This window comes from Sitophilus oryzae, unplaced genomic scaffold, assembly GCF_002938485.1.
Source record: "Sitophilus oryzae breed Bouriz unplaced genomic scaffold, Soryzae_2.0 scaffold_1436_pilon_pilon, whole genome shotgun sequence".
Lineage (NCBI taxonomy): Eukaryota > Metazoa > Arthropoda > Insecta > Coleoptera > Curculionidae > Sitophilus > Sitophilus oryzae.
The window spans coordinates 2,380,437-2,408,248 of NW_022146100.1; the positions used below are offsets into that span (position 1 = coordinate 2,380,437).

Below are 27,812 nucleotides of genomic sequence, written 5' to 3' on the forward strand. Positions count from 1 at the left end.
AGGCCTTTACTGTGTTTGTTACGGTAGGTACGTAGGGCAAGCCGTACAGTCTGTAGCCACACCCTGACGGGATCTTCCCACGCACCTATCCCCCATTACAGACACACAATATAAAACTAGACCTTATAATTGGTCAAAGTCTGGTCGTTACAATGTCAAAAAACAAAAAAATAAAAACAACATTCAAAAATATTTAGCTAGTTTATAGTAAATATCAATGACCTCTAAATAAATTTATTTTGATGTCATTAGTAAATATAGCAATAGCAAACATTAGACCAGTGTTTACAAGATCAAATTCGATTTTCAAAATATAATTCATTTTTATTTTATGAATTGTATTTTTCAAAATACAATTCATAATAAAGTCAGACCTTAGTAAATTTTCAATAAAAGAAGATCATCATTGTTGAAGAATATCACTATCATTGTTGGTCGTACCGTATGAGTAATCAATCGATGTTATTTAGGTATTTACTTTATATGAACCGATTTAAAAAAATACAAATCGTATGGTATTGGCGTTCTATTTTTTATTACAAATTTTAGTTCGGTTGTAATGACACCACTATTTCACATAAAACTCACCCGTGCGAATCCAAAAAATAATCCAAAAAGAATGTATTTTGGACAGTAAGAGTTGAAGGATCATTGTTAAATTTTATACGCGCCTCTGGAAGAACTTTTTCAATAAGACTGGACCAATTCATTGCTTTGATTGGCATTATAACCTAAGAAAAATACTTGCTTAAATCATAGGTTCAAAAAAATATACAGGGCGAGTGTTAAATAAGTGCAAATATATTTAGGTGGTATATTTCGACCCCAAGAACAAGTCCGCCTTAATCCGTATAAGTTTTTTTTTCGAAAAGATGTTGAAAATTTTGCATTTTCTTTTAAATGTTCCTATATATTTTAGAAAACGTTTTAGAACTGCTTGTTCACCGAAAATTTTTCCAAAGGGATAATTTGTTATTCTCTGATATTAGCATGGTTACGGCACTAAAAGTAGAAAAAAAAAACGTAGTAAAAATAAAAAATCGTGAACCTTTCGGGGCGGAGTCAAAAATATCGATTATTTTCGTTATTTTCCTTAGAGTAATGTAATAATATAGTCCGGGTTTCTGCGAACTTTAATAATGATCAGCTGATTAAGAAATTTAAACGAAACTTTTATTTTATTGTAAATTGTGGATTATTTTTGCCTGTTATTTTAAGAATTCTAAACCGTATTAACAAAGAAATTATTATTTCGATATGTTGGTACATCATTTATAATTTATGATAATGCTAATTGTTGTTAATTAATATGTAAAAAAAAGTTACATACCTATTTTAATTTGATTTAATGTAGGTTTATAAAAGAATCACTTCATTCTTAGATTATTTTATTCTAAATTGAGTGCTTACGAATTTTACGGTATTTTTTTTTGAAAACATAAAACTTTTTACATTTTTGATGCTAACTAATTGGCATGGTATTATTGGTATGGGAATTAGCCAAGAGAGAAAAGAATTGGCTATAACTTGTAATTGTTCGAAAGAAAACATATTATACCTATATCGCTGAAAAGCTTAAAGAATGGCGCTTTTTATGAAGTCATGGCCAACTAGGATTTCCATTTAAAATAAACATAATGTTTGTATCATATGTCAAAAATGACAGGCTTTAGAAAAAAAAAACACAAACTCATTAGGTATGTGATTATCTACAACTTTTATCTGAAAACTTTTTGTCTAAAATACCATATGATCGAATAAAAACGGCGTCAGCGTTGGCTATGAAATGACGATCGATGATATTTCCCATATAATTTTACATATAGAATGACAACGATCTTCATTTCATAGCCATCGTTGACTCCGTTTTTATTCGATCATACGGTAGATTATAATGGAATTAGAGACAAGTTTTAAAATAGCCAAAATTTGTGTTTTTCGAAATATCTAGTAAGCCTTGAACTTCTCCGAAAAATCCGAAAGGCGCATATTTATGACCCCACAAAACTGCAATTCTTTCCCCATTTAGCCGACTCTCTATCTCCAGTAGTTTCCGAGATACCCATAGAGAACATCGTAGGAAACTCATCCTGTATAGTATTTAGAAACTAACTATTATTTTTATTTGACTAGATTAATGTGATTAATAAGACTCGATTAATTTAATTTAAAATAAACTTGATCAGATTTTTTTTTCGTATATTCTACTACCAGAACACCAAAATTATATGATAACGCACTTTTCAACGAAGTTGAAGGAATATATAGCGTATCTATCACAATACTTAATAGAATTACTACAATTAGAAGAAAAACAAAAAGAAAAAATACCGAAATACCTTCACCTACTACTCATCTACAAAATAAACTAATATAATCTCTTATAAAAACACTACACAACTACTTCTTGTATTTTACACTGAAAAAATTATAAACTTACTAATTAACCAAACAAAAAGAAGAAATAACCAAATTATCCCTTCACCTACTACTTAACTACAAAATAAATAAACTATGAAAACACTACTAAACTATTTCTGGTATTCTACACTAAACATTATAATTTTGGTAATAATTGTATATTATAGACGATATTTGAGCGAGGATGGGTGTTATAGGGTAAAGACTATCCATTAAGAATCTATTTAAATCAATGTTTTTTTTGGCACTGGCAAATATTGGCAAGATTTTTGTACATATTCCAAAGCTGGAGACTTTAAGCATTGAACGGATACTAATTTCCATGCGGAATATTTCCGAATAGTCTTACACCGTATAAAAATGCCTCTGATTTTTTAAATATAAAACATTATAAAGAAATAGAATAGAAGGAAACGTTTCCAAATAAAAATATGGCATAAAACAGGACTTGCCAGCTGGCTCTGTATCCATCATGACAGTTATTATAAACAATTTGCAAAAAAGCACTATAAACAATTCCACTATTTTATAATCTTAGAAATATTCAGCATACACTCAAGATAATTCATACTTATAATTGAAATATATTATTTATTTGATAGTCAACTTACGACTTAAAAAAAGCTAATAAACGTGCTTACATTTAGTATTTATAGATTTGTATTCAGTTACGATAAAAAATGAAAATAAAAAAAATATCACTTTTGGCCAGGTTTATAGACCAAATACCCCTATGTGCTGCGTTTGAATATGGTTAGGTTAGGTTAGGTTAGGTTAGTTAATCAGGTAAATTTCCTCTTAATTATCTACTTCCGAACCCTTCTCGTATCTCGGAAATAGCCATATACAATACACGTGATGCATATACGCAAAGGTACGCATCTGTGTATTGTTATATGGCTTTTTAGGAGATGCGAGATGCGAGCGATATTTGAAGATGCGAGTGGTCAAGAATAGGTACCCAGAGACGGCGCTGGTTGCCGGAAAGCACCTGCCTCCACTATGTTCGTACCCTTACTAGAGATGGGCAAAAGTAACCGGTTTTTTGAATAACCGGTATTTTCCTCTAAAATAACCGGTTATTTAAAGGTAGTTTTTTTTTCACCAGTTAACCTAATAACCTTGCATTACGTTCAATAACCTATAGCCGGTTATTTTTTAAAAAATCGTACTTGTTTAAAACAAGTATCAATTAAATATTAGCTGTTTGAATCGTAAATTTCGAAGAAGCGAACGGGGCGGATCTTCCAGATATTACGACGATAACGGGAGATCCCGCTCCCGCTCCCAAAACGAAAATATATGACATCAAACATCAAATGTCAAAATTAAATCAGGCATCAGGCGAACCCTGATGATAATAATCAAAACAACGGCCGAATAGCCCTGACAGATCAGGCCGTAAAACAAAGTACTAATGGCATAGACTACTACTAGCCACCAGCTAGCCAAGTGATACGAACCTAACTTCAAACAGATTCTCTAAATTCTATATTTAAATTTTAACCGACTTTAACGGATTTTCAACGGTTCTTCAAAAGTTTTCCATGGTTTCGCCCAGTTTCACCCACGTTTCACCCACGTTTCACCCACGTTTCACCGTAAATATATTTTATTTGTAGTTTGAAGTCTCTCTTGAAGCTTAGACTAAAGAATACAAAATTGAAGTTCAAGTAATGAATGAAGATAATCTTTCATTATCTATTCATTCAGTCTCCTTATTTTTCTTTGGTATTTGATTAAAATAACTTGGTTGTAGATTGTAGAACTTGTGAGTTGTGTGGTTTATTTGAACGTTAAGTAATTACTAGTTTTAATATCATATCCATGTCTACTCAAAAAAGTGAGGTTAGCATTTTTATTTAAATTCATTTTGTACATATACATACTTACATTGCTACAATCTCTATTTAATCATGCGATTTAACTAAGTTTATTATCTAAATTTGAAGTAGACCTAAAGTAGAGGTAAGTAAACCTATAGGAAAACTAAATATTTAGTTTTGCTAGGTTAGGTTATTTGAATAACCGGTTAATTTGTGTCGGTTAATTTTGTCAAGTTATTATTTTTTAAAGATAATTCCGGTTAACCTATAACCGGTTTTTTACCAATAACCGCCCATCTCTAACCCTTACCCTCTGTTGTCGCACGCGTCGCCCGCTCACTTTTGTCTCCCACGTAGGACGAAGCGTTACTCCCAGCGCGCGTCGTTACCACTTTTCGTCACGCTAGCTCACGTGTCATGGCTTTGAATTTTTATCCCAGTGCGCGTAACAAAAAAAAAGATGCTGGTATAGCACACACTAACGTGAGACATGCATTAAAACATTTTTAATAAAATTTATATTTGTACCTCATCCGTGTCAAGTAAAATAATGTATTTATATTCATACATGTGCCTATAAAAACAGTCGTTATATGGTATAAGTTCTTGCTGTCTTTTATGAAACACTTTATTTTTTAAATAGTAGTGCTGAAGAAGTGGTGCGTTAGGTGAAACACCGGCCAAAGATATTGGATTCACCTCAATCTGAAAGAAACAAAGCTGATTCAGCTACTATTTTCTATTTATAAGCAAGTATAATATTTCTCTTCAAAATTAACAAATAAAAATCATATTAATGTTATACTGGAATAATACTAAGGGCTGGCAAAAGTTAGTCTTGGGTCGAGATTTCCGTATGTAAGAAGAGTACAATACGTTTATAATGTACTGAACAAAGAGAAGACTGTAAACACGTTGCCAAACGTATGAAATAAACCGAGAAACTGTGCACATCGCTAAGAGACGTGGAAGGGGATAAGCAGATTTGTCGCAGTTGACCGGTCGACCCAGTCAATACCTCTGTCAGTACTTAAAGTTCTAGGGAAAGGTGTACATCATGCGTTCAGCTTCACGATTTAATTACGTCTCGTGATACTTAATTTGTTTATTTATTAACGAGTCGTTGTAATTTTCGCTATAGCTTGATTTTTTTTAAGTGCAAGCTAGAAACACTTGCATTTTTGGTAAAAATAAGTGGAATTGAGTGGGTGTTCGATAGTGGTCGCGCTATCAGAACTCAAAAATCGATATCTCGATCGATAATCGATATCTTAGTTTTTTTCAAGAACTTTGTTAATATTTCTGCTGTATTTTCTTTGTAGACAGTATGTGAAAATCTTTATCAATAAAAAAATTACACGATTGCTGAAAATTGCTATGTGCTCTAAAAGTAAATGGATGGATTGTTTACAATTTTTGAATGGAAAAAACAACCTTATCGAAGTTTTCTTATGTAAAAATATTGTAAAATATCCGATCTTAAAAATAAAAAAAAGTTTCAATATCTAAATTGGTTCTTGAGTTATGGCCTGTTATGTGTTAAAAAGTTGAGTTTATAAATTATCGCGATTACTGACGTTTTCTCGTTATAAAAAAAATGACACCCTAATGATATCCTTATACTTCCATTTCAGATGCTCAGAAACATGTTTAATGATTGTATCTAGTTATCTCTTGAAAAAATTCTTTTAAAAATAAGCGGTTTGCGATCGTGATTTTATTTTACTTGATAGGGAAAGGCGTATGGCAACGCCGCAACAGCACACCGTCGCGCGTCGCCTCGGTCGGTCACATTTCTCTCACTCCGACTTAATAAGATCCCTATGCGATTTACTTCCACACATGTAAATGCCGACCCAAAAGTAACAGTTGCCAGCACGGTATAATGTAATTCAGGTATGTCTATTTTAATAATAATCAAGGATTATTAACAATGTATGACATTGCGTAGACATTTTATCTTAGTAATTACTTCGTACCTTCCCTTGTTGTTCGTAATAATTCAATATTTTAGTGATGTTCGGGTGTACATTCAATATATAAAAGAACGTTTTATCTGCTCCTAGTAAATGGAGTAGTTCGATCCATTCTGCTAGCTTTACAGACAAATCTGATTTCAAAAAATCCATGCCCTGTAAACACGATAATCAATGTATACTAAAATTACAAATAAAATATACCAATTATAAATAAAATAAATTAGTAAATTTAACATGACAGGGAAATATGGAAAAACAGTTTTTGAAAATGTTATGTCAATGTACAGTGTGTCCCATTTTGGTTGAAATCATAGGGTATCTCCGTTATTAGTGAAGATAGAAGGGTGCGGTTTGCACAAACCTGTCCCACTTTTTCGTCAAACGGAAGATGCTGCAAACAAAATTTTCATAGCCCTCTTCATTTCTGAGCTACAGGGTCTTTTCAAAAATTTTGCAATTTGGGACACCCCTGTATCTCTGTTATTGTTAAAGGTGTCGAGAAGGCGAAAACTGCTTATTGTAGAACTTTTACGTAGAATACAGTGGCGTAGTCTGTTTTCTACCAAAAAATATTTTTGAAAATATGAACTAAAGTTATGTTTTTCAAATGGAACACCCTGTATATTTATAAATCATATGATCTGTCTTGCTACGAGCTTCTCAAAAATATATATCACTCTATATTTATTTTCACTATTTACTGCAATAATTAAAATATATCATTTTTCTTATTAGTAGGCCGTGATAAATAACAAAAAATCAAAATGGTATTTACTAAAATAGTCATACACATATTAAAATTTATTTGGGATTGATATATTTTACTTTTGAAATAACTGTTACCACTGAAACTGTGAATATATTTTTCTTTTTTTTATAACGGGATGGGTTTGCAAATATCTAAATCTTGAATTATTAAAGCATTTTTCAGGTGTTCGACATTGTTGTAGTGCCCACCATATATTTCGTATTTCAAAATCCCCAAAATCAGAAATCGAGAACGGCGAAATCCGGGAATCGAGGAGGCTATCAATATGCGTTCATTGGTTCCAATTCATTGATTTGAAAAATAATAATTTAACAGTATTCTAATATTTCCATAGTTATGAGGGGGAATGTTCCCCATCTTGCTGAAAGTATATTTCACGTAAATTAGCTAAAGGAATATCTAAAATTTCCGATACGATAGATTATTCTTACGTATACACATATTCCAAGATTTACAAATAGCGGTAGAGAGTTAATTTCCCTAATATATAAAGAATTTATTAGCGGCTCCCAAAATAAAACAAAAAACAGATAGCAGTATACTTTTAATAATTCTTTAGTTTGTTTTATTATCAATCATGGCCTACTAATAAATATGATCTTTTAATAAAAACTTTTAAATATTGCAGTAAATAGTGAAAATAAATATAGAGTGATATATATTTTTGAGAAGCTTATGGCAAGACAGATCATATGATTTATAAATATACAGGGTGTTCCATTTAAAAAAACATAACTTTAGTTCATATTTTCAAAAATATTTTTTTGGTAGTAAAACAGACTACGCCACTGTATTCTACGTAAAAAGTTCTACCATAAACAGTTTTCGCCTTCTCGATAGCTTTAACAATAACAGAGATACAGGAGGTGTCCCAAATTGCAAAATTTTCAAAAAGACCCTGTAGCTCGGAAACGAAGAGGGCTATGAAAATTTTGTTTACGGCATCTTCCGTTTGACAAAAAAGTGAGACAGGTTTGTGCAAACAGCGCCCTTCTATCTTCACTAATAACGGAGACACCGTATGATTTCAACCAAAATGTAATGATTTAATAACCAGATTTTCATTATATTGATGAAATTAGATTCATAGTATTAATAAATCGGACATCGATCTATGATTAACAAATCATTATATTAATGAATAAAATCATTGTCCCAATGAAACAACAGTTAATAATCAATGTTCATTAATGCCTACTATGAACAATATTTTTTTCAGTGTAATAGATTTTATACGCCTATATTGGCTTAATGTGACAAGAAACATTTTCTGGTAGTCAGATTTGGACATTTTTTTTCGAAGAAAAAAAATAAAGCTATATTTAGGAATTAAAAAATATAAAAATATAAATTTTACTAACCGACTAACCTTGACGCATACAGCAAAATCTTTCTTCTCTTCTGGTTTATTGTTGTAAACCTTCATATTATTTTTAGCAGTATCACAGTATTTTTCTACTAATGATACCGATTTGGGTACAATATTCTTTACATTTTCGGGTAAAACACAGGCGATTAAGTGAGGTTCAAAAGTACCTTGTTTCTGGACACCCCAATCTAAAAACCTTCCAATAACATTATAAGTTAATCATATTTTGTATAATAATAATTGTAAAATAATAATAGATATAAAACTAAAAAATTAAAGCCTGTAGAAGTCATGGTACAGCAAAATATGAAGCACATACCGGATGTTGCATCGTCGGACGGGACATAGGAAATCCCATGTAAATTTTAATGGGGTCAATTATTGGCTTTCCTAATTATTTTAGAGAATAATTCTATTTAGGTTTATTGAAGAGCACTAAAACCCACATTCAAAAGAATAACTTTAGATATTTTTGATTAGCCCGTTTACGAGTTATCGCCGATTTCTTTTTAAATATTTCTGCTTTCTTATGGCTCTGTATTTATTATGAGCACCAGTCAAGGTTAAAGATAACTGACAAATGAAGTTGTCATTTCAGAAATTTATCTATTCAGTGCTTTATTATTATTATTAAAAACTCATACCTACATCGAAAATATTAGCCATGAATTACATTACCGAAGAAAAAATATTGATGATTAAATGGTATTATCAAGGAAATAGTTATCAAAAGGTGTCGGACATGTTTGCTGCTCTGTATCCGAATAAACCGATACCTGGAAAATCTACAATCGCAAGGAATATCCAGAGATTTGAGACCAAAGGTACCCTAATAAAGAACTACAGATGTGAAGCAAGGCAGGAACAAAGAGAAGATGCAAGAAATGATACCGACTTGGAAGTTTTATTGTGCGTGGAAGAGAACGATGGAAAGATCAGCACAAAAAAAATTGAGGATGAAATAGAAATAGATCACAATACAGCGTTTCGAATTTTGAAACGACATAAATACTATTCCTTCAAATGAAAGCACCAAGAGCTACGAGATGGGGACGAAATACGGCGGCAGGCGCAGGCGTTTTGTTTTGATATGATGGAAAGAGCAAACACGGATAGGGAATTTTTAAAAAACATGTTTCACAGACGAATGCACGTTTACCTTAAATAATGAACCCAATGTTCAAAATTATCCATATTGGAAGAAAGAAAACCAACACAGGTTTGTCTAAACAAGGACGCAATATCCACAGAAAGTAAATGTTTGGGCAGGGATATTCGGACACAATATTATCGGGCCATTATTTCTTACGCGAAGTTTAAATGCAGAATATTATTTGGAACTACTCGAAAATCATATTTTACCTGCTTTACATATTGCTGCTAGGAAAAATCAGGAAATTTGGTACCAAATGGATGGCTGCCCGACACATAGTACCCTGGCTGTTCGGGAATATTTAGACAATAGTTTTAACGGAAACGTTATTGGCCTAAATCATACAGTAAATTGGCCAAATGATTTCTTTCTCTGGGGCCATTTAAAAAACAGGATATACAAGGACTGTAAAAATACCCAAATCTAGACGAGTTAAAAAATGCTATTTCTACTGAATGCAATAGAATTTCAGTTTACCAACTAGAGAATGTAAGAAGAGAATTTTATGATCGCCTGGATTATTGTCTAGCAGTCGATAGAGGAATATCTGAAAATCTTAAATCCTAAAGTTCTAACAATTTAATAGTACCTAAATTAATAAGTTATTTAATATTGTAATAATACTATAACTAACCTTGTAATTGATTACTTTATTTTACTTTAATTCATATTAATTTGTATTTATAAATACATCTTTAAGATTTCTGATGTATGAGAGAATAATAAAGCACTAAATAGGTAAATTTCTGAAATGACAACTTCATTTTACAGTTATCTTTTACCTTGACTGGTGCTCATAAGTAAATACAGGGCCATAAGAAAGGAGAAATATTTAAAAAGAAATCGGAGATAACTCGTAAACGGGCTAATCAAAAATATCTAAAGTTATTCTTTTGAATGTGGGTTTTAGTGCTCTTCAATAAACCTAAATAGAATTATTCTCTAAAATAATTAGAGAAGCCAATAATTGACCCCAATAAAATTTACATGGGATTTCGTATGTCCCGTCCGACGATGCAACACCCGGTATATGGAAATATACATTAGAAGAAATATAATATAATACATTAGCACAAATATCAGCTGAATAAATTTAAATTCTAATGTGAACCTAACTCGTTTATGTACTATTACTTCTGGGATAAATAATTAAGCTAAGCTATACAACTAGTAGGAGCGACTGTATGCACTATTTGTGGTTTATTATCATATATATTATTATTATATTTTATTATATATTTTGAGTGATAAACTTACCAAACAAATCTGTATTCTGTACTCGGTACAATCACAGGTTCGTTCTTGTTTTCAAACCAAAATTGACAATGCGTTTTTACTGTAGTATTCTTCAGATTTATCATACTGAGAATTCGAACAGTTGGTCCTAAAAGGTTTTTTTCCCTGTTATCGAAATAAGCGCCGTATAAATGAAATGTCACATCTTGAGAAGTTCGTAACGTCTGCCAGTAATTATTATTGTATTCGATATCTAATAAACTAGGAAAGCTAGAAAGTAAAATTGTTTTAAAAGGACTTAAATCTGGTTGTTAATCTATATTTTCCTGCAAAATAAAACACTAATTGACTACAAAATAACAAAACACTTTACTTTTTTGCAGAGGACGCGTATTTCGCTAACTATGTTAGCATCATCAGCAGATAATTAAAACATAACTTTTAGTCTTAATCAACTTAGTTTTAATCATCTGCTGATGATGCTAACATGGTTAGCAAAACGCGCGTCCAGTGCAAAAGTAAAGTGTTTTGGTGTATTGTTATGAATTAATGTTTTATTTTGCTGTTCTAACACCAAAGTTTCCAACCTTTAACTGTAATATGTTTTCCTAATCCCACTCAGAGCTGCAAGAAAGCTTTTTATAAGGTCGGCTCTTCATTTAAATCATTTTAATGACTTAAGTCATTTGATTTTAAGTTATTTTTCGAAAGTTATTTAATTATTATTAACGGCCATAAAAATAGATACTTAAATTGAAATTTGGCTGTTTTGACTTGACGGTAATTATTTTGATTGAGTAATTTTGCCGACATAACTCACAGATCAATTAAATTAGATTATATTGATTTCAGTCCTTACAAAAATAAATTGACTTGATGATTTAAGTCAACGACTTCAGATTTAAATCATTTGGAATTTTGAAATTACTTAAGACGAAAAGTTAAAGTCTTTTTCAAACTGACTTGTTGCAGCTCTGATCCCACTTTACCGCATTATTGCATACTTACAGAGCACAAGTTTTATTCATTTTCATAGATTTGTTTTTGTTTCGGTACCAAAATTCGATAGGAAAATTTGATAAACTCTTTTGCATCTCAGCTATAGATTCATCTTCTGAGAGACTTGAAGTTTTATCTACTTTAACTCCATGTTCTTTGTATTGCTTTATTGTCTTTAAGTGTTGGAAATGATTTAATCTAAAAACGGAATACTTACAAATACCTACTTGACTTTCTAAGAATATTATATTCACTTATTTTGTAATGCATCGTATCTGTTTAATCTTTTAAATATTACTGTTTGTTTAATTAAAACACTATGTGCAAACAATAAATATTTGTTTAGTGAAAGTGTTTTTGAATATAGTGCAATTAATAAGAACGAATTGAATCACCAAACATAATAATAATCAAACACTTGAGAATATGTTTTTTTATAAATTACTATAAATATTAAGAGTTACACACAAACACGTTTATATTCTTTTATACTTACTTATCTTTATTGTAATATAGTTTATAGTCGTTGTCTTCACTTGTACCAACAAATATGACAGTTATGTAAATAACTAAACCGCATATCAAAGCTCCACCAAAAATTATCCCCTTTGTATTCGTCATAGTGAAGATTTTACCATGAACATTAGCCGTTTAAAAATTGATTTGTTAAATGGGAATACTTGATGATTACCCGAAAGAACATCGCACCTAGAAAATTGAATAACAGTATGTTAAGCCTCTGATTTGATCATCTGTCAAAATGGGTTTTAGTCATTTAATTAAATAAAGTAAGATCCCAGAGCGATCAGACATAACTTGTTTTCACAAGGATGAAACCTTGGGCTGTCAGTAGTGCTCCCATGTGCTTTGAATACTGGCGTGTTTGTGGGATTCGCCCTGTAACACCTTGGCAGATACTAGGTGAGAAAGGTAACTAAAAGAAGTAAATGAACTTTACTTATTTTTACATGTCTCATTTTTACATATGTTATTAAGACACCTATTATAAAGTTAGATTTAATCAGTCAGTCAAGATTAGTTCTAAAAGTGAAAGCAATACATACTTATGGAGCCGATCGGCCGACTGTTTGATTGCATGTGAGCACGGCTCCATAAGAATAATTATATTGGTTACAAATCTGCAAGTAAAAATACGAGGAATAATTATGTTTTCCATTTTCCGTGTCTACAACATATATTTATTAATCCGGGGTATCTAACTAGCGTGACGTCATAAATCTCGCCCCGAGGCAGTTCTATTAGAGACGGCATTGGTCTGATATTTAGAAATGTCAATAGCTGATGACATTTTACTTTTGTCAGTTATGACATTTCGCGTTGATTTTTGCAAGAAGAGGAAGAACTGTCACTTGTTTTATTATTTTCCTTTTCTATTTCACGAAAGTAAAAAGAGTTACCTATCTGATTCGTTCAGGCACTCATTTTAAAGAATGTCAGTAACTTTTTGGATAGAGGGATTTTATATTTGCCATTTTGGTAAAAAATAACGGTCAAAATTCAAAGTTATTCATTTTATAGACTATATCAATCTAATGGTCCTTGATTCGACTGCTGCCATCATTGGTTAAAATATCTAGGACTATTCAGCATTAAAAGGGCACTTGGGATTAACCTTCGTAAGATGTAGCTCATTGTAGCTCATGTAGCTCATTGGGGAGTGGTGCTAGACTTCTTAGTATAACTACTGACTCATAATAAACTGTGCTTTTCTACTCCCACAAACCAATAGTGGAGATATTCACTTCACTCAATTAATTATTATCTTTTTTTTCGCTACAATAAAACTTCTAACTTATTTTTCAATCAAATCAAATCAATTTCGATAGATTAAAAAAATATATCGATTTATTGAAGTAGGCTGATAAGATAAAAATATCGTAGTTTTATTAAGGTAATGTAATTTTTCTAAATATACGAGTATACCTATTTCCCGAAAGATGTAAACAAAATTGATATTGTCTCTTGGGCAACGGTCCAGCTACGTCGAAACACCGGTTCCCATTAGAACGCAGAAGTTAAGCAACGTAAGGCGATACTAGTGGATGGACGGGTGACCGGTTCGAAACTCTGTATCGTACTGTTGTCCAAAAAAGGCAACAGTGTAAAATCTATTGACATACACTGCTCATTCACGCCGGTTCGAGGCCGGATGAGATCGGATATCTCGTGAGTAAGAGTCGATTTAGACACTCTTGCCAAATCGGTAGGCCATTGACCATGAGATGACCGAGGACCGCTGTTCGGATTCCGCGTAAACAATGTAGGCCCCGTCCAGATTAGCCCTGACAGCAAAAAGGAGACGTTAACTTGAAATCTTTTTTTATATGGTCTCTTTAGTTTCCATTGTACATGCACTACAGGGCTAATTTGAAAATTATTATGATGCAATATTACGACAACCCTCAAATGGCAGAAAATTGTGCAGTTTTTAGATGAAAAATCAACATTTTCAATCCTAAATAACTCGGAAAATATTAATTTTCTGAAAAAATGTTATAGAATATTTTTTGCTTATAATTCATCCGTTCATTGATCTTTCTAATTAAAATGGGTGATTTATTTTTCACCCCCGAAAAGGGGTGGCACTCACCCCCAGGGTGAATGCACACATCGCTACTATGTAAGTTTTGTTTCTTACATATATCTCTATTCACTATTAAAATTTCACGTCAATCAGTGCGGGTGGCAAGAATTCGGAGGTAATACCCTATTTTTATCCTCACTTACTGGCCTATTTGGATTTTTAGAACTTAGAAAAAAAATTAACAATATTTTGATGTTTTTATTAATCTTCCCTAAAACGGTATGGAAATTTGGAAGAAAAGTATAACGGGTTTAACCATTTTATAGAACAAGCTAAAAATTTTATGAAGAATGAGTTTTTTTTCAAAATCTCAATAATATAAAAGGTTTTTTTTCTCTTGTAAAGACAATCTGGGGACATACTGTATATTGATCCTTAATTCGTTTTGATTATTTTATTTTAACCGTAATAAATAAATTAAATACCTACTTACCATCTTAATTAAAATAATTTCGGCGATTATTCTAATTGAACAGCTTATTAAAGATACTGCAACATATTGTAATGTTCTAAAACACACCGTTTTTGTTTTATTTTATTTTTTAGGTTACACGTATATCTATCTTTATGCCTATATCAAGACTATTACTGATCGGGGAAAAAATGTTCTCTGTAGATAAGATAACAATATTATTTATGGTGCCGCGCCGCACCGGTGTTAAGAAAACTGTTTATTAGATTGACACCATTTGAAATTATATTGTATTATCAAAATATTAGATATTATTTACAGATTTATTGCTAAATTACCAAGTCTGGGTGTTGACATGCAATTTCGAGTCGGCCGATTACTTTATTGAAATAGTGAAAATATATAATATATTCACTGATAAAAAAGATAGACTTGAACTAAAGTCGTCATCGTTCTTGAAAAAAAAAATTAGCGGCAAGAGAATTTATTTTAGCGTTTCCCTGAAGAAAAACTTTCTTAACTCAAGAAAACTTGTTCTCTTGAAAAATTTCTCTTGAATCTATTTTCATTCAACCAAGTGCAAGTTACTTTATTTTAAGATAATAACAAAAATACGCTAGGAAGTACTTCATTCAAGAAACATGGCCATTTTTCCAATAGCTAAATACTCTTTTGATGAAAAAAATAACGACACGCAAAGACGATGACGAAGGATGGTATATACAATCAGTCGGCAGTCCGATCAGTCTCACGTCGCATTTTATAGGTCGCACATCATATTACGCACGGGTTTTGTTGCTTGGAATTTTCCACTTGGAATTCTGCATAATTTTCTTTTTAAACGCATATTGTATAACAAATTAGTGGTTGTTATTAACATGCATTTGTCATTTTTTATGGACACATTTTAGGATATATGGATTCTTTAAAGGACTTTCTGAAAAAATGGAAATTAGAGCATTTATTTGCTTTATTTGAAGGTAAGAGACATTTACCTAATGCACCTGTTTAGATAATGCATGCCTGACTATAGATAGAATAAGTATATAGATATCGATTTTTTTATGCAAACAATTACAAAAATTTTAGAATTTCAAGTCGTCGTATTAAAAAATTCAAAATGTGACCAAAGCTTATAATTTTAATAATTTGTTTGCTTTACTTTGATTAATCGTGATGTAACATTTTTTTGTAATTTGTAGAGTGATGAACCACCCCAAAAAATACCAAGGAGTGAAGAAGCAGAAATAACTACCTTCTATCGAGGAAAATAATATCACTTTACTTACTACAGACTAGGAAAACCTAAATTTATCAGAAAATAATATACCTCGTAATATGCCTGTATATGATGTATAGACTAATCTTAGATCAAAATAAATTTTAGTTAAGTCAATGGTATTCGCTATTGGTTTAAGAAAAGTGTCTCTTTAATCAAGAAATGTCCCTGTTCAATCAAGAATTTTTGCATGAATCAAAGAGACTATTGTTCTTGTAGCAAGAACTTCTTTGCATATTAATTTTGGGTCAAGAGTGAAATACTTTGGACAGATAGATCTATTGAAGAGCGTCAATCTTTTGGGTCAAAGTCATATTCATTTCGACTGAGAGATCCTTTTTTCAGTGTTCTTATGGAGACCATTGGCCGACTATTTGATTGCGTATCTGAGCAGCTTCATAATAGAACCGGTCGAACACTTCAAAATCTGTGTGATTTTAGAAGAGGGCCCATTTTTTATGATTCTAAATAATTTTTAAGATGTTAACGTTAAAATTAAGCGTGGAAGTCACTACGAAAATTTTGGCGTTTGGTCGCTACATTAAATTATACCAGCCGGAAAAAAAATAAATGTGTAAATAAAAATAAGATTTTCTTCTCGGAAACGATAAGTGGATAGTAACGGTAAGTAGTGGTTTGGCTCGTATTGGCCCCATTTAAACTGTGTTCCGAAAATAGATCGACCGAGAACGTAGCACAAGGGAACTATCGTCGCGGTCCTCACTGTGCCATAGTCATCCCGTGCTACAGTTGCAGCCAAAACTGTGCGGCAGCGTAACCGTTACATTTAAACCTTTTCACGCAGCTAACACACATCAATGATGAAATATTCGAGTGGGAAAAAAGCATCATCCGGAGGTAAAATAGCCCCTCAATCGGATGTCCGGGATGGGGTGCCTACTTGAGCGTATCATCGGGGGAAACAAAAAACATCAATGTTTCACGTTTGTGGCGTGGAACGTCTGCACTCTACTGTACAAGATAAATTCAAATCGACCAAAGAGAAGAACAGCACTGGTTTCACAGGGACTCCACCGACTAGATATAGATGTTGCCGCTCTTAGCGAAACAGTAGTCTCACTTTTAGCGAGGGTAGTCTCACTGAGGAGCATTACACCTTCTTTTGGAAAGGTCACCCCGCAACACACAGGAGAATTCATGGCGTAGGCATTGCAATCAAAAACGAAATTGTCACCAAATTAACAGAAGTACCTGTTGGTGTCTCTGAACGTTTTATGACCCCATACAAGGTACCCCATACAAGACAAAACTTACGTCAACATCATTAGTGTCTACACTCCCACCCTAGACGCTAAAATTGAGGATAAGGTTAATTTTACCAAGCTCTACAAAATGCTCTCCAACGCATTCCAAAGCACGAACGAATCATTTTGCTAGGTGACTTTAATGCTCGTGTCGGTAAACAACAGGAAATAGGGGCTGACGTATTGGGAAAACATGGAATGGGAAACGTAAATAGCAATGGTGAACGCTTATTAACAACATGCACAGAGTATAATCTATGCATCACCGATACGTGGTTCATGTTGAAGAACAACATGTTTTCAGCTACCTTTACCTGAAAACATCCCAGATCTCAGGTCACTGGCATTTATTGGACCACGTAATCGTTTGAAGAGCGCTTCTAAAACATGTCAGACACACAAAAGCCAGAATAGATGCCGAATGAAAATCCAGTTAAAATCCAAAAATCCACACTGTAAAAAGCAAAACAACATGACCAAATTGAACGTACGGGGTCTAGAAACCAAAAATGCCGCCGACGCCTTTCGGGAAGCCATCAAAGAATCACTTCCACCGATAACATCTATCTCAATCTTGGAAGCTGAACAAGGCTGGACACAATTAAGGGATGCGATTCATAAAACTAGCGAAGCAGTACTGGGAAAGTCCAACACAAAGAAACAACCAGACTGGTTTAATGCCAATCCACACAATCCAAGGCTGGTAGACAACTTTAAAGCAGCCAACAACACGTTTCGAAGAAATCTGCGCCAATTAAAAGATAACTGGTGGTCGGAAAAGGCTAATCAGATTCAAGAATTCAGAAGCCACGCATTACGATTATCGTAAATTCTTCGAGGTTGTAAAAGAAGTATACGGTCCAACTAAAAAGGTAAGCTGCCCAATCATGGCACAAAATGGCGAAATTCTAAAAGAGGAAGAACAAATTAGAAACCGCTGAGTGGGGAGAAGCAGCTCACAATAGAACTCAATGGAGAAGAATTTTAAACTCAGTTAACAGCGACAACCAAAAAGTAAAGAGTCTTACCAAAAAGTATAAGAGAAAAATCTTTTCAGTCACAGAAAAGCTCATAGAAAGAAAACGCCTTGCGTGACCATCTTGATTTTCTGATGCGTGTCAAATACTCGTCAGCGAGTAATGGCAGTATGTATGTATGTATGTTTCGAAAATGCACAGTTTCCGAGATATTTAATTTGAAAGATCGGGTGAAAATGTAAGTTTAATATCTAATAAAAATATCTTACTTTAATTTTTGTTGATCGAAATTGATTTCTGAAAATTCGACTTTTCAAGTGGAGAAAGATACGTCTAAATATTTTTCGATACCGTTTGATAGAGAGTTATCCCGTGGTCTAAAAGGAATTTTTAAGAATGTCAATTATAAACTTGTGTATAGTGCTAATAATAAATTACAACAATTATTAGGTAATCCAAAGGATAAAACACCTCCACTGGAAAGGTCAGGTATTTATGAAATTTCTTGTAAAGATTGTAATCAGAAATATGTTGGGCAAACTAGAAGATCAATATTAACTAGATTTAAAGAACATTTAGTTCAGATAAGATACGGTAGACCGGATAAATCTTGCGTTGCCGAACATATTGTTGATAAAGAACATTGTATAGATCTTAATAATTTAAAATTAATTAAACAATTTTCAAATTACAGGCAATTAGATGCATATGAAAGCATCAGAATTAATAAATGTAAAGATAGTATGAACAGAGACAACGGTCCAATTCCTTCAAGTTCTTTGTTCCTACTACTCTAGTGGCGGAAATCTAACTGTTACGCTCAGTGGGCTCTGACTCGGTTGGCTAGATTTTGCCACGCCCACTCAGTGCGTACTGAGCGAGTATATAAACGCTCAACTTGTAGATTATACTTTAGTTTATAATCATCTGCTGATGATGCTAACATGATTAGCGAAACGCGCGTCCAGTGTAAAAGTAAAAGTGTTTTGGTGTATTGTGGTGATTTAGTGTTTTTATTTTGCTATGCACATTACCTTCCCACATATCCCCATAAAATATTTTGTTTCTACATCTTCTTATTTTCGTACAATCAACCGAGGCGAATGAGGTGCGCCACCCTGTATATTCAACGTATACATGTAACGAAGATTTGTTAGATTACTATGGATACTCGGATTGGCGCATCTTTCTAATGGACTACCGATTATCCCAATTGCCGTATTTCGAAGATAAGGCGTAAACTTTTTCGAGAGGCTTCGAAAGTTTTGGAACACCATTAACACCCTCCAGGAATTCCACCTTAAAACAAATTTAATTACTACAGGGTTGGAAATAGGAAATAAGTTATCTAGTCCGCTTAGGAAAAAAGTTTTTCATTTGATTTTCGCTAGAAAGGTAACTCCCGTATAACCAAACAGTATAGAACCTCTATCGAGCTTATATTAAAATCTTTAGTTGATAAAGGCAGCCTTTATTCTTAATACAGTCTAGCCTGTACTGAATAAAGTTGGCCTGTATTGATACTTTACCGCCACTATACATTCTGGATTTAGAATGAATAAAGTTAATTTGTCGATTCGTTATTGTATCGATATAGATACTGACGGCGTCCTTTACAAAATATATGTATTAAAATCTATAGAAAGTTTTTCTTGTTACCTGAATTAGAAAAGTTATGTTTAAGTAAATTCTTAAACATATCCTTGGTAGTATTAATATTCCAAATATTAATATAAATATTATATAGGCATAAAATACTACAAACGATATGTTTAAGTATTTACTTAAACATAACTTTTCTAATTCAGGTAATACGAAGAACATTTTTCTAGATATATTTTAATACATATTTTGTAAAGGACGCCTATCAAACCTATAGGTTAGATGAGATTTGTATTAGGGCGATTTAAGTAAAATTACTGAAAATTTGATTACTCTTTTATTATATTTTTACTTACAAATTGAATGAATAGTAAGTTTAAAAAATTAAAAAGCTCTAAAAACAAACATGTTTTCCAAAGAGACATAAACATAGTAGAGAATCTTTCTTCGCAGACTTTTGATAAACAAGAGCTCAGTTTATTAAACAAAGGTTTAAAGTTTGCATTGCCCAACTCTGGTAGCGCTTTGGAGGAAATCGTCGTTGGTGTTGAAACTGCTATTCAGCACTTGCCTGAGGCTTCTAAAGTATTTACGAGAGAGGCTTGTAGAAATCTGTTTTCATCAGTTTTAAAACTTTCATCAAGTCTTGTAACTTCATCAAGGGTGTTCATGTGAAAATTTCATCTTGTTACTTGTTACTTGTTACCCCAATGTGACCATGTGACCATCAGTACCGTTATTATAATTACCCCGCGGAAGTTTCTTCTATTGTTTAGATATATTAGGTATGACCTGGCCCTTCAATAACTCAACTTGTGGAAAATACACAGATTTCAAATTTTAGATTTTTCTTCCCTTATGTTAGAGTAGAATGTTGAAGAAACACGGAGAAGCACATTTGTATCTGGCATATTAAAATGATTCTAACCCCAGAAATGATGCACCAGCGGAATATTATTATAGATATATAAAATACATGAAGTTTGTAGCATTAGAAGTTATAAAAAAAAAGATGGAATGTTTTTTTTTATAAGAATTTTCTTTTGGAAAAAATATTAAAACAACTAATACTATGCGACGGAGCTGTTCGCCGGTGAGCAATGGGTCGTAAGCTAATGAAAATTAAATTGTGATACTCAGTTTTCCATTTACTTTCGAAAACTTCTAAGTTGAGAACTGAGAAATCAACCCAGAATATAGGTATTACGTATTTTAGGAATTACACAAATGAAACGCTGAGATAAACTAATAACTAAGTATAATTAATAATTAAATGTTGAGTAGAATAAAATAAGACTATGAAAAATTTGATGTTTGAAAATATTTGTTGGTAAATTGTATGTATCAAAATAGATCACTCAAGATGGTAGTTAAATCTGCACGCTTCTGAATATTAAGATTTTATTAATTATTCCGCAAAAAGTCTGGTGATCTTGGTACGAAAATGTAGGGACTCTTTATATTAAAAAACCGTACTATATAGATATCAGAAATATGCATAACATGAATAAAATATTTCAAAGTGACTTCATTATCTGGTCAAAGCAATCAAATATATAATATGCCTGAAGGGCTTAATGCATTCAAATGAACTTAAATTAAATAGATATAAAATGAAATGATCTGGCCTTTTTTTATCCGTTTTGGTCACAAGCTGGTTGTGGTGAGCTGCTACTGGAACTGGATTGTGATAAAAACGTCTCTGCACAGGCAGGATCGAAAACTTCTCTGGATTCAGGAGATTCCTCCGTTATTCCCGGTGTGAAATGTAAGGACAAAACGTGGCCCAAATGTCAGGTACAAAAACAAAATGGCACCAGAAAATGCTACCATAAAACAAAATGTGTACCATAAAATAAAACCCTGTACAAAAAAGGAAAAGGTATTAGGAAACGTTACGTTTAAAATAAAAGTCTTACCTCTGCTCATAGGGTTTTCCCAAACAAATTGGCAAAATGCCAACAAACTCCGATAGCTCTATCACCAATATGGCGAGGGAAGGTAGGCACGAAGTGTGACTATACACCATCAGATATAAAGTGACCAACAAACTTCGACCGGACTGAAATATTTCGCCAGAAATAAACTTAAAGAAAAAAATAAAAGATAATAGCAGTACTTAGAATGCCAATCTCGGTGCGAGGACTTAGACTTTTTCTTAGATTTATTTAAATAAAATAATTCTGTATATTTATATAAATTATGTGTATTTTAAATAAAATGCTACAAGTTGTAAAGGATCAGCGTATATTTACTATGTATAACTATACAAATTTGTATAGAGTTAATAAAGGATAAGTAAAGTTTTCGTAACAGTGAATATTGTCATCGAAAAACTGTATAGAATCTGTATTTATGCGTTATCGATACTATATAGATTCTTTATTTGCGTTATAAATATCATTCATCTATTCTCTATAGGACAACATATACAGGCAGTGCTTTATGGTTGATATAACGATTAAATACAGAACATGTCTGTAAAGGAAATATTTGAGTATTCTTTAATTATGCTTTATATATGAAGTCTTTATCGCAACATCTTTATAGCAAAGAAACTAATCTATATAGGCTTGAGTTTACTATATCGCGTGGTTATACGGGGAGAGACCCCACCCTGTATACTCATAAAATATTTTGTCTCTACATCTCTCCGTTTTTGTATAATTAACCGAGGCAAATGACGTCCGAATGAGACCCTGTTTAAAAAAGAAACGTTTTTTTTTCGGATTGTATGAAGTAATCTCTGTAATCGTTATTCCATTAGGGATCGTGTAAATTCAGCGCTCGGTCCTCATCGGATAAAATCTGATCTAAGTATTTAATCTAAGATTATTTCACATCGATGAGCCTTTCGATCGCACCACGTTAACGCAAACTTCTCTTAATCCGCTTTCCTAGTGAAAGTTTATTAAGAGGATTTATTTTATTGTTCCAGGATTGGTGATGGTACATGTTCCAGCGCATGAGATAAATATACCTATAATAATAAAAAATATGACATACAGGGTAACCCTCAGCCTCCGTAAATAGTTTTTTGTTAAGTTTTTGGTTTGTGATTTTTTTTTTCATTTTTTTTTCAGAATATGGTGGCAATGGTAACGGATGTTTTAAAACTATTACTGATTTTTACTATCATATTAGACATAATATATATACAGGGAGAGTTTTCTATGATGTTCTCTATGGGTATATATATATCGGAAACAGCTCGAGATGGAGAGTCGGTTAAATGGGGAAAGAATTACAGTTTTGTGGTGTCATAAATATGCGCCTTTCAGATTTTTAAAAAAAGTTCATGGCTTACTGTATATTTCGAAAAAAACAAATTTCGGCTATTTTAAAAATTGCCCCTAATTCCATTATAAACTATTTTAGACAAAAAGTTTTCAGACCAAAGTTGCAGATAATTACATCCTTAATGAGATTGCGTCCTCCGTTTTTTTTTCTAAAGCCTGTCATTTTTGACATATGATACTAACATATGTTTTTTAAAATGAAAACCATAGTTGGCCATGACTTCATAAAAAGCGCCATTTTTTAAGTTTTTCAGAGATATAAGCTATAATATGTTTTTTTTTTCGAAAAATTACTGAGTTATAGCCAATTCTTATCTTTCTTGACTAATTTCACTCAGAGTTCAACCGCATTGACAATGACGGCCAGATCGCAGCGATTATAACTTATAAAAAGAGAGAATATATTATTAAACGGTTATTTACAATTTACATTACCCAAAGTACAAAAAAGCATCTTTTAATAACTAAATTACTAGCTATTTTCACAGAACGACCGGCTGACTTACCTAAACTTCTCCAGTACCGCCTCTTGGATTGCCTCTCTTAATTCATAAGTTCTTTTGTAAACCTTGTTCTTAATCATACCGCATAAAAAAATCTAAAATGTATATTTCATGTGATCGAGGAGACCAATGCAATTGTCCACCTGTTCCTATCCCTGAGTGTATATAATTATGATATAAATTATTTTTGACATTTTTTTCATAATGGGGGGGTTGTAATCATAATTGTTATAATCATCATGTCAATCATGTTATAATCATAATAAAAGTCATGGTTAAACCACTCTCTTGATGCGCGAGTATCTAAATTTAGCTTTATGTATGTTTTTTAACATATCTTGGTGGCCGGCCGTAGCTCCAGCGTTAAGCTCCGCGCGCACTGGACAGGTATCGGCGAGACCGAGCGGCACGACCGGTCGGAAAGTCGATTGTAGCCGCGCACTGGAGTCGCACGATCGACGGTCGAGAGTACGTCACCAGCTTAAATTTGAGCATAGACGAGGAGAAGTTTATTCAAATTTAGTCAAATTCATTCGGCATTTCAAAAAATTATAAAGTATTATTACTATTTATATTTTTATGCAACTTTTTATATTTTATGCTTTATGATGGAAATTGATATTATTTAGATCTTAACCAAATACACATTAATATATTTAGATCTTAACAAACCACATAAAATTAGTGAAATAGAGTGGAAGATGGGGATAAAATATACTACATGACTCTTAGCTTGACCGATTTTAACAAATTTGGTATAACTCAAAAGGGTATAATTTGTTCTTTAAAAACAAAGCTAGATATGAAAAATAGTCAAATAAAACTTCTATTTTTAGTTTTTTAATCTAAATAAGTGTCATTACAAACATTTATATATAGCTTTTATTGTAAGTTTTTAAAATCTTTGTTTTAAGTCAGTAGTAAATAAAACGAAACTTGTGTTTACATTTTGTTTAATGATTGACGTTTCGACCAATTTTAATTCGGTCTTCTTCAGAATCTATAATATACGTATAAATAATTTTCTACTTTTGTGGTAAGAAAAAATTATATATTAAACACATTGTTAGTGATAAAATTGTATTGTATATTACAGATTCTAAAGAAGACCGAATTAAAATTAGTCGAAACGTCATTAAACAACATGTAAACACAAGTTTCGTTTTATTCACTACTGACTTAAAACCAAAATTTTAAAAACTTAAAATATAATAAAAAAGTCAAAGAAAATTGAAAAAAGAAAAAATATAAATAGTTTTTATAGTACCGCATTATGGAAAAGGAACGGCATCAGCGATGACCATGAAATGAAGGTCGGTGCCATTTTATATGTAAATTTATATAGGAAATGTCATCAATCGTCATTTCCCATCCAACTGGACGCCGTTTTTTTCTGTCATACGGTAGATATATGTACAAATATTTTATTCAAACATAACTATTATTTTCTCTATTTGTACCTTTTACGGAGTGATCAACATAGTAACATAGGATGACTATTTATCAGCTGTTATTACTAACGTCAAAACAAACCAAAAATTAAATAATATGATAAGTTTTTTGACGATATTTTAATTCGATTTTCAAAATAATGTGAGATAATCAAGACGAGATGAGAAATAAATGGGTTTAATCGGAAGGTTTTCTAAGTCAGATATTGAATAAGTGTAGTAAACAATATAGGTTACTGTTAAGATTTAGTCTTTTATTAGTTTTCGTCTATCTCCTATAGAAATTTTTTTTTAATTTTTTTTAAAAGCGTCGAATTTGACCCACCCTGTACATGCCTGGCGCCCAATATCTATATTTTTTTGTTTATTGTTATTGATTAGTTTTCTCTCTAGTGAAATACCTTATCCACGACTGCTCTCCGATGAAAAGCTGCCGTTCGCAGTGGTAATGTTTTATAAAAAAACGTTACAGTACTAATAATTATAGCTTTTACTATCTTATTTACATTGTATTTAGATTCTTAAAACCAGAGATATTAATCTTGTCTTCGGGCGACGAAATTCTATTTCAAACAGACGCTGCTTATTTGCTTTTTAATTTTTCCCCTTTTATGCCAGAATTTTCCGGATTATTTCAGGCAAACTCATATTTTCTCCCGAAGACAAATAGGTAAATTATTACGGACATATTAGGCGAGTCGCTCGTTACACTAACTCATGCCTTAATGGAAATGAAATCGTCTGAGTTCTAAGCGAATTAAAATTTCGCGTAAATGACCCTCGACTGGCGCCAACGCAATGATAAATTGAATTGCTCTAATAAAGTAGAAATTCAGTTACGAATTATTTTGCTGTAACTAAATTACCGCGCTTATAACTTTAACATGTTGATTATGCTTGAATCTTACCCTCGCACAACATCCTGTCCCCTACTCGCACCGGAAATGTTTCATTTTTGCTTGACGCCGTTGGAAATTGTTGGTGACAGCACACGATTAACTGACAGCTAATTTTGGCAGGTCGATGCGTTCCTAACAAACACCGGGTAAATTTATTGCTTTATGTAAAAACCGTACACAGGTGATTCCATTTTACCAGTGGCGGCTGGTAAAGAAGGGCCACAGAGCCATTGTTTTGTAAAATTCGAGTTAAATAATGTAATGAGTTTTTTCTGTCTGTGAGAATGTACAGGGTGTCTCATTTTTGTGTGTTTTATGGGGTTTCTCGTTTATGAGTAGAGATACAAAGATGTGGTTTTTATATCACTTTGCTACTTTTTTATGAAACTAAAGATGCTACACACAGACTAGAAACAGGGCCAGGACTAGTAGTGGGAACTATTGAATGAATACTATCGAAATATTCGATAGTTGCAATTCATTCGAATAATTCGATAGCTAGTAAGAAAACATTCGTCGAAAACTATTCGAATAAAAATTATCGAATAGATGCGTCATCTGCCTTGAAATATTGTATTCTAGTAATTCGGCAGCAAAAACCATTCATTTATAAATTCATTCATTTATCAAATTCATTTATTCGTCAGGATCGATTTTAATAAAATATAAACTGGATTTTAGTTGTCGTCCGGCGACGTAGGTTTCTTTCCTAGAAACCCGACAGCGGTCGGTGGCAATGCTATGAAAGAAGCCGGCATCTTTGATTTTTTGCGGAGTCAAATAAAGATAAGGACACATTATTTTTTTTATTGAGGTGCTAGTATTTACACAAAAAATACATTATGAAGGGCGCTGTTGCCATATATTCGTATTAGTTGGTATTAGCAAAGAATATCGTTCTTTAGCATTAGTTAGTTAGGGATAGTATGTCTATATGTTTTGCATTTTTTTTTATTAATATTCTGTTGTTACACTGCAATAATACATTTTATTTTGGATGTAGGAAAATGATTTTTAATGTTTTTAAGCAAAGACTGGTTTAATAAATAATAATATCAGTAATAATTTGTTATACCTATTAACAACAAAATTTAATATCATTTAATAATATAAACATTTTTTTAAGTAGTAGCAAAATATAAACAACAAATAGAAGTCAAAAGTATTTATATTAGATCCTATTAAAAATAATATAGTCTCTAAATGGCAACGTTGGTTTATTAAATAATAATAATTACAGAACTAATTTGTTATATTAACAACAAATTTTAAAATCATCAAATATAAACATTTATTAATTTTCTAAGCATGCAGTGTAATGGAAGGAAAATATAAATAAAAAATTTGAAATCAAAATTATTTATATTACTTTTTATTACTTTATATTACTATTTAAAAATAGTATTTACTTTTACCGGCATTTACTTTAAAAAATAAATGAAATATTTCTTCGCAAAAAACTACATGTAAGAGAACTAGCATAAACAAAATACAAACATTGTTAATTTTTTTTTAAATTGGTACGTGTAAAACTTTCAATTTAATTTTCTCACCCCAAAATTTAAGTTTGATAACCATTTACTTAACCACATTACTTAAATATGATTATTAAGTTCAACTAATTCATATTATTAAAACATCTAAAATACAAATATGTATTTTTAAAATTAATTGTAAGTACCATCTCATCTCACTTAAAAATTGCTGCTTCTCAAAATTTCCAACCAAACCAAACCATAATATACCATATAAAATTAAATAATTGAAA

At 32.0% G+C, this 27,812-nt stretch overlaps 1 protein-coding gene across 3 annotated transcripts in view; it reads right to left on the reverse strand.

The window, feature by feature from the left end:
• The window catches only part of LOC115876435, a 30,509-nt gene extending 4,361 nt beyond the window's left edge, over positions 1–26,148 (reverse strand). Inside the window, exons 1-8 of one of the 3 annotated variants that reach the window (XM_030892207.1) lie at positions 26,054–26,148; positions 12,249–12,460; positions 11,762–11,950; positions 10,775–11,023; positions 8,365–8,560; positions 6,227–6,379; positions 4,776–4,952; positions 589–731 (exon numbers count right to left, since the gene is read on the reverse strand). In XM_030892207.1, the coding sequence (XP_030748067.1) occupies positions 589–731; positions 4,776–4,952; positions 6,227–6,379; positions 8,365–8,560; positions 10,775–11,023; positions 11,762–11,950; positions 12,249–12,373 (1,232 nt within the window). In that variant the 5' untranslated portion in view covers positions 12,374–12,460; positions 26,054–26,148. Of the gene's footprint in view, positions 1–588; positions 732–4,775; positions 4,953–6,226; positions 6,380–8,364; positions 8,561–10,774; positions 11,024–11,761; positions 11,951–12,248; positions 12,461–14,790; positions 14,992–23,697; positions 23,716–26,053 lie in introns of those variants that run through there. The other 2 variants (XM_030892208.1, XM_030892206.1) reach the window with 2 other exon arrangements.
• Positions 26,149–27,812: the final 1,664 nt, after the last annotated feature.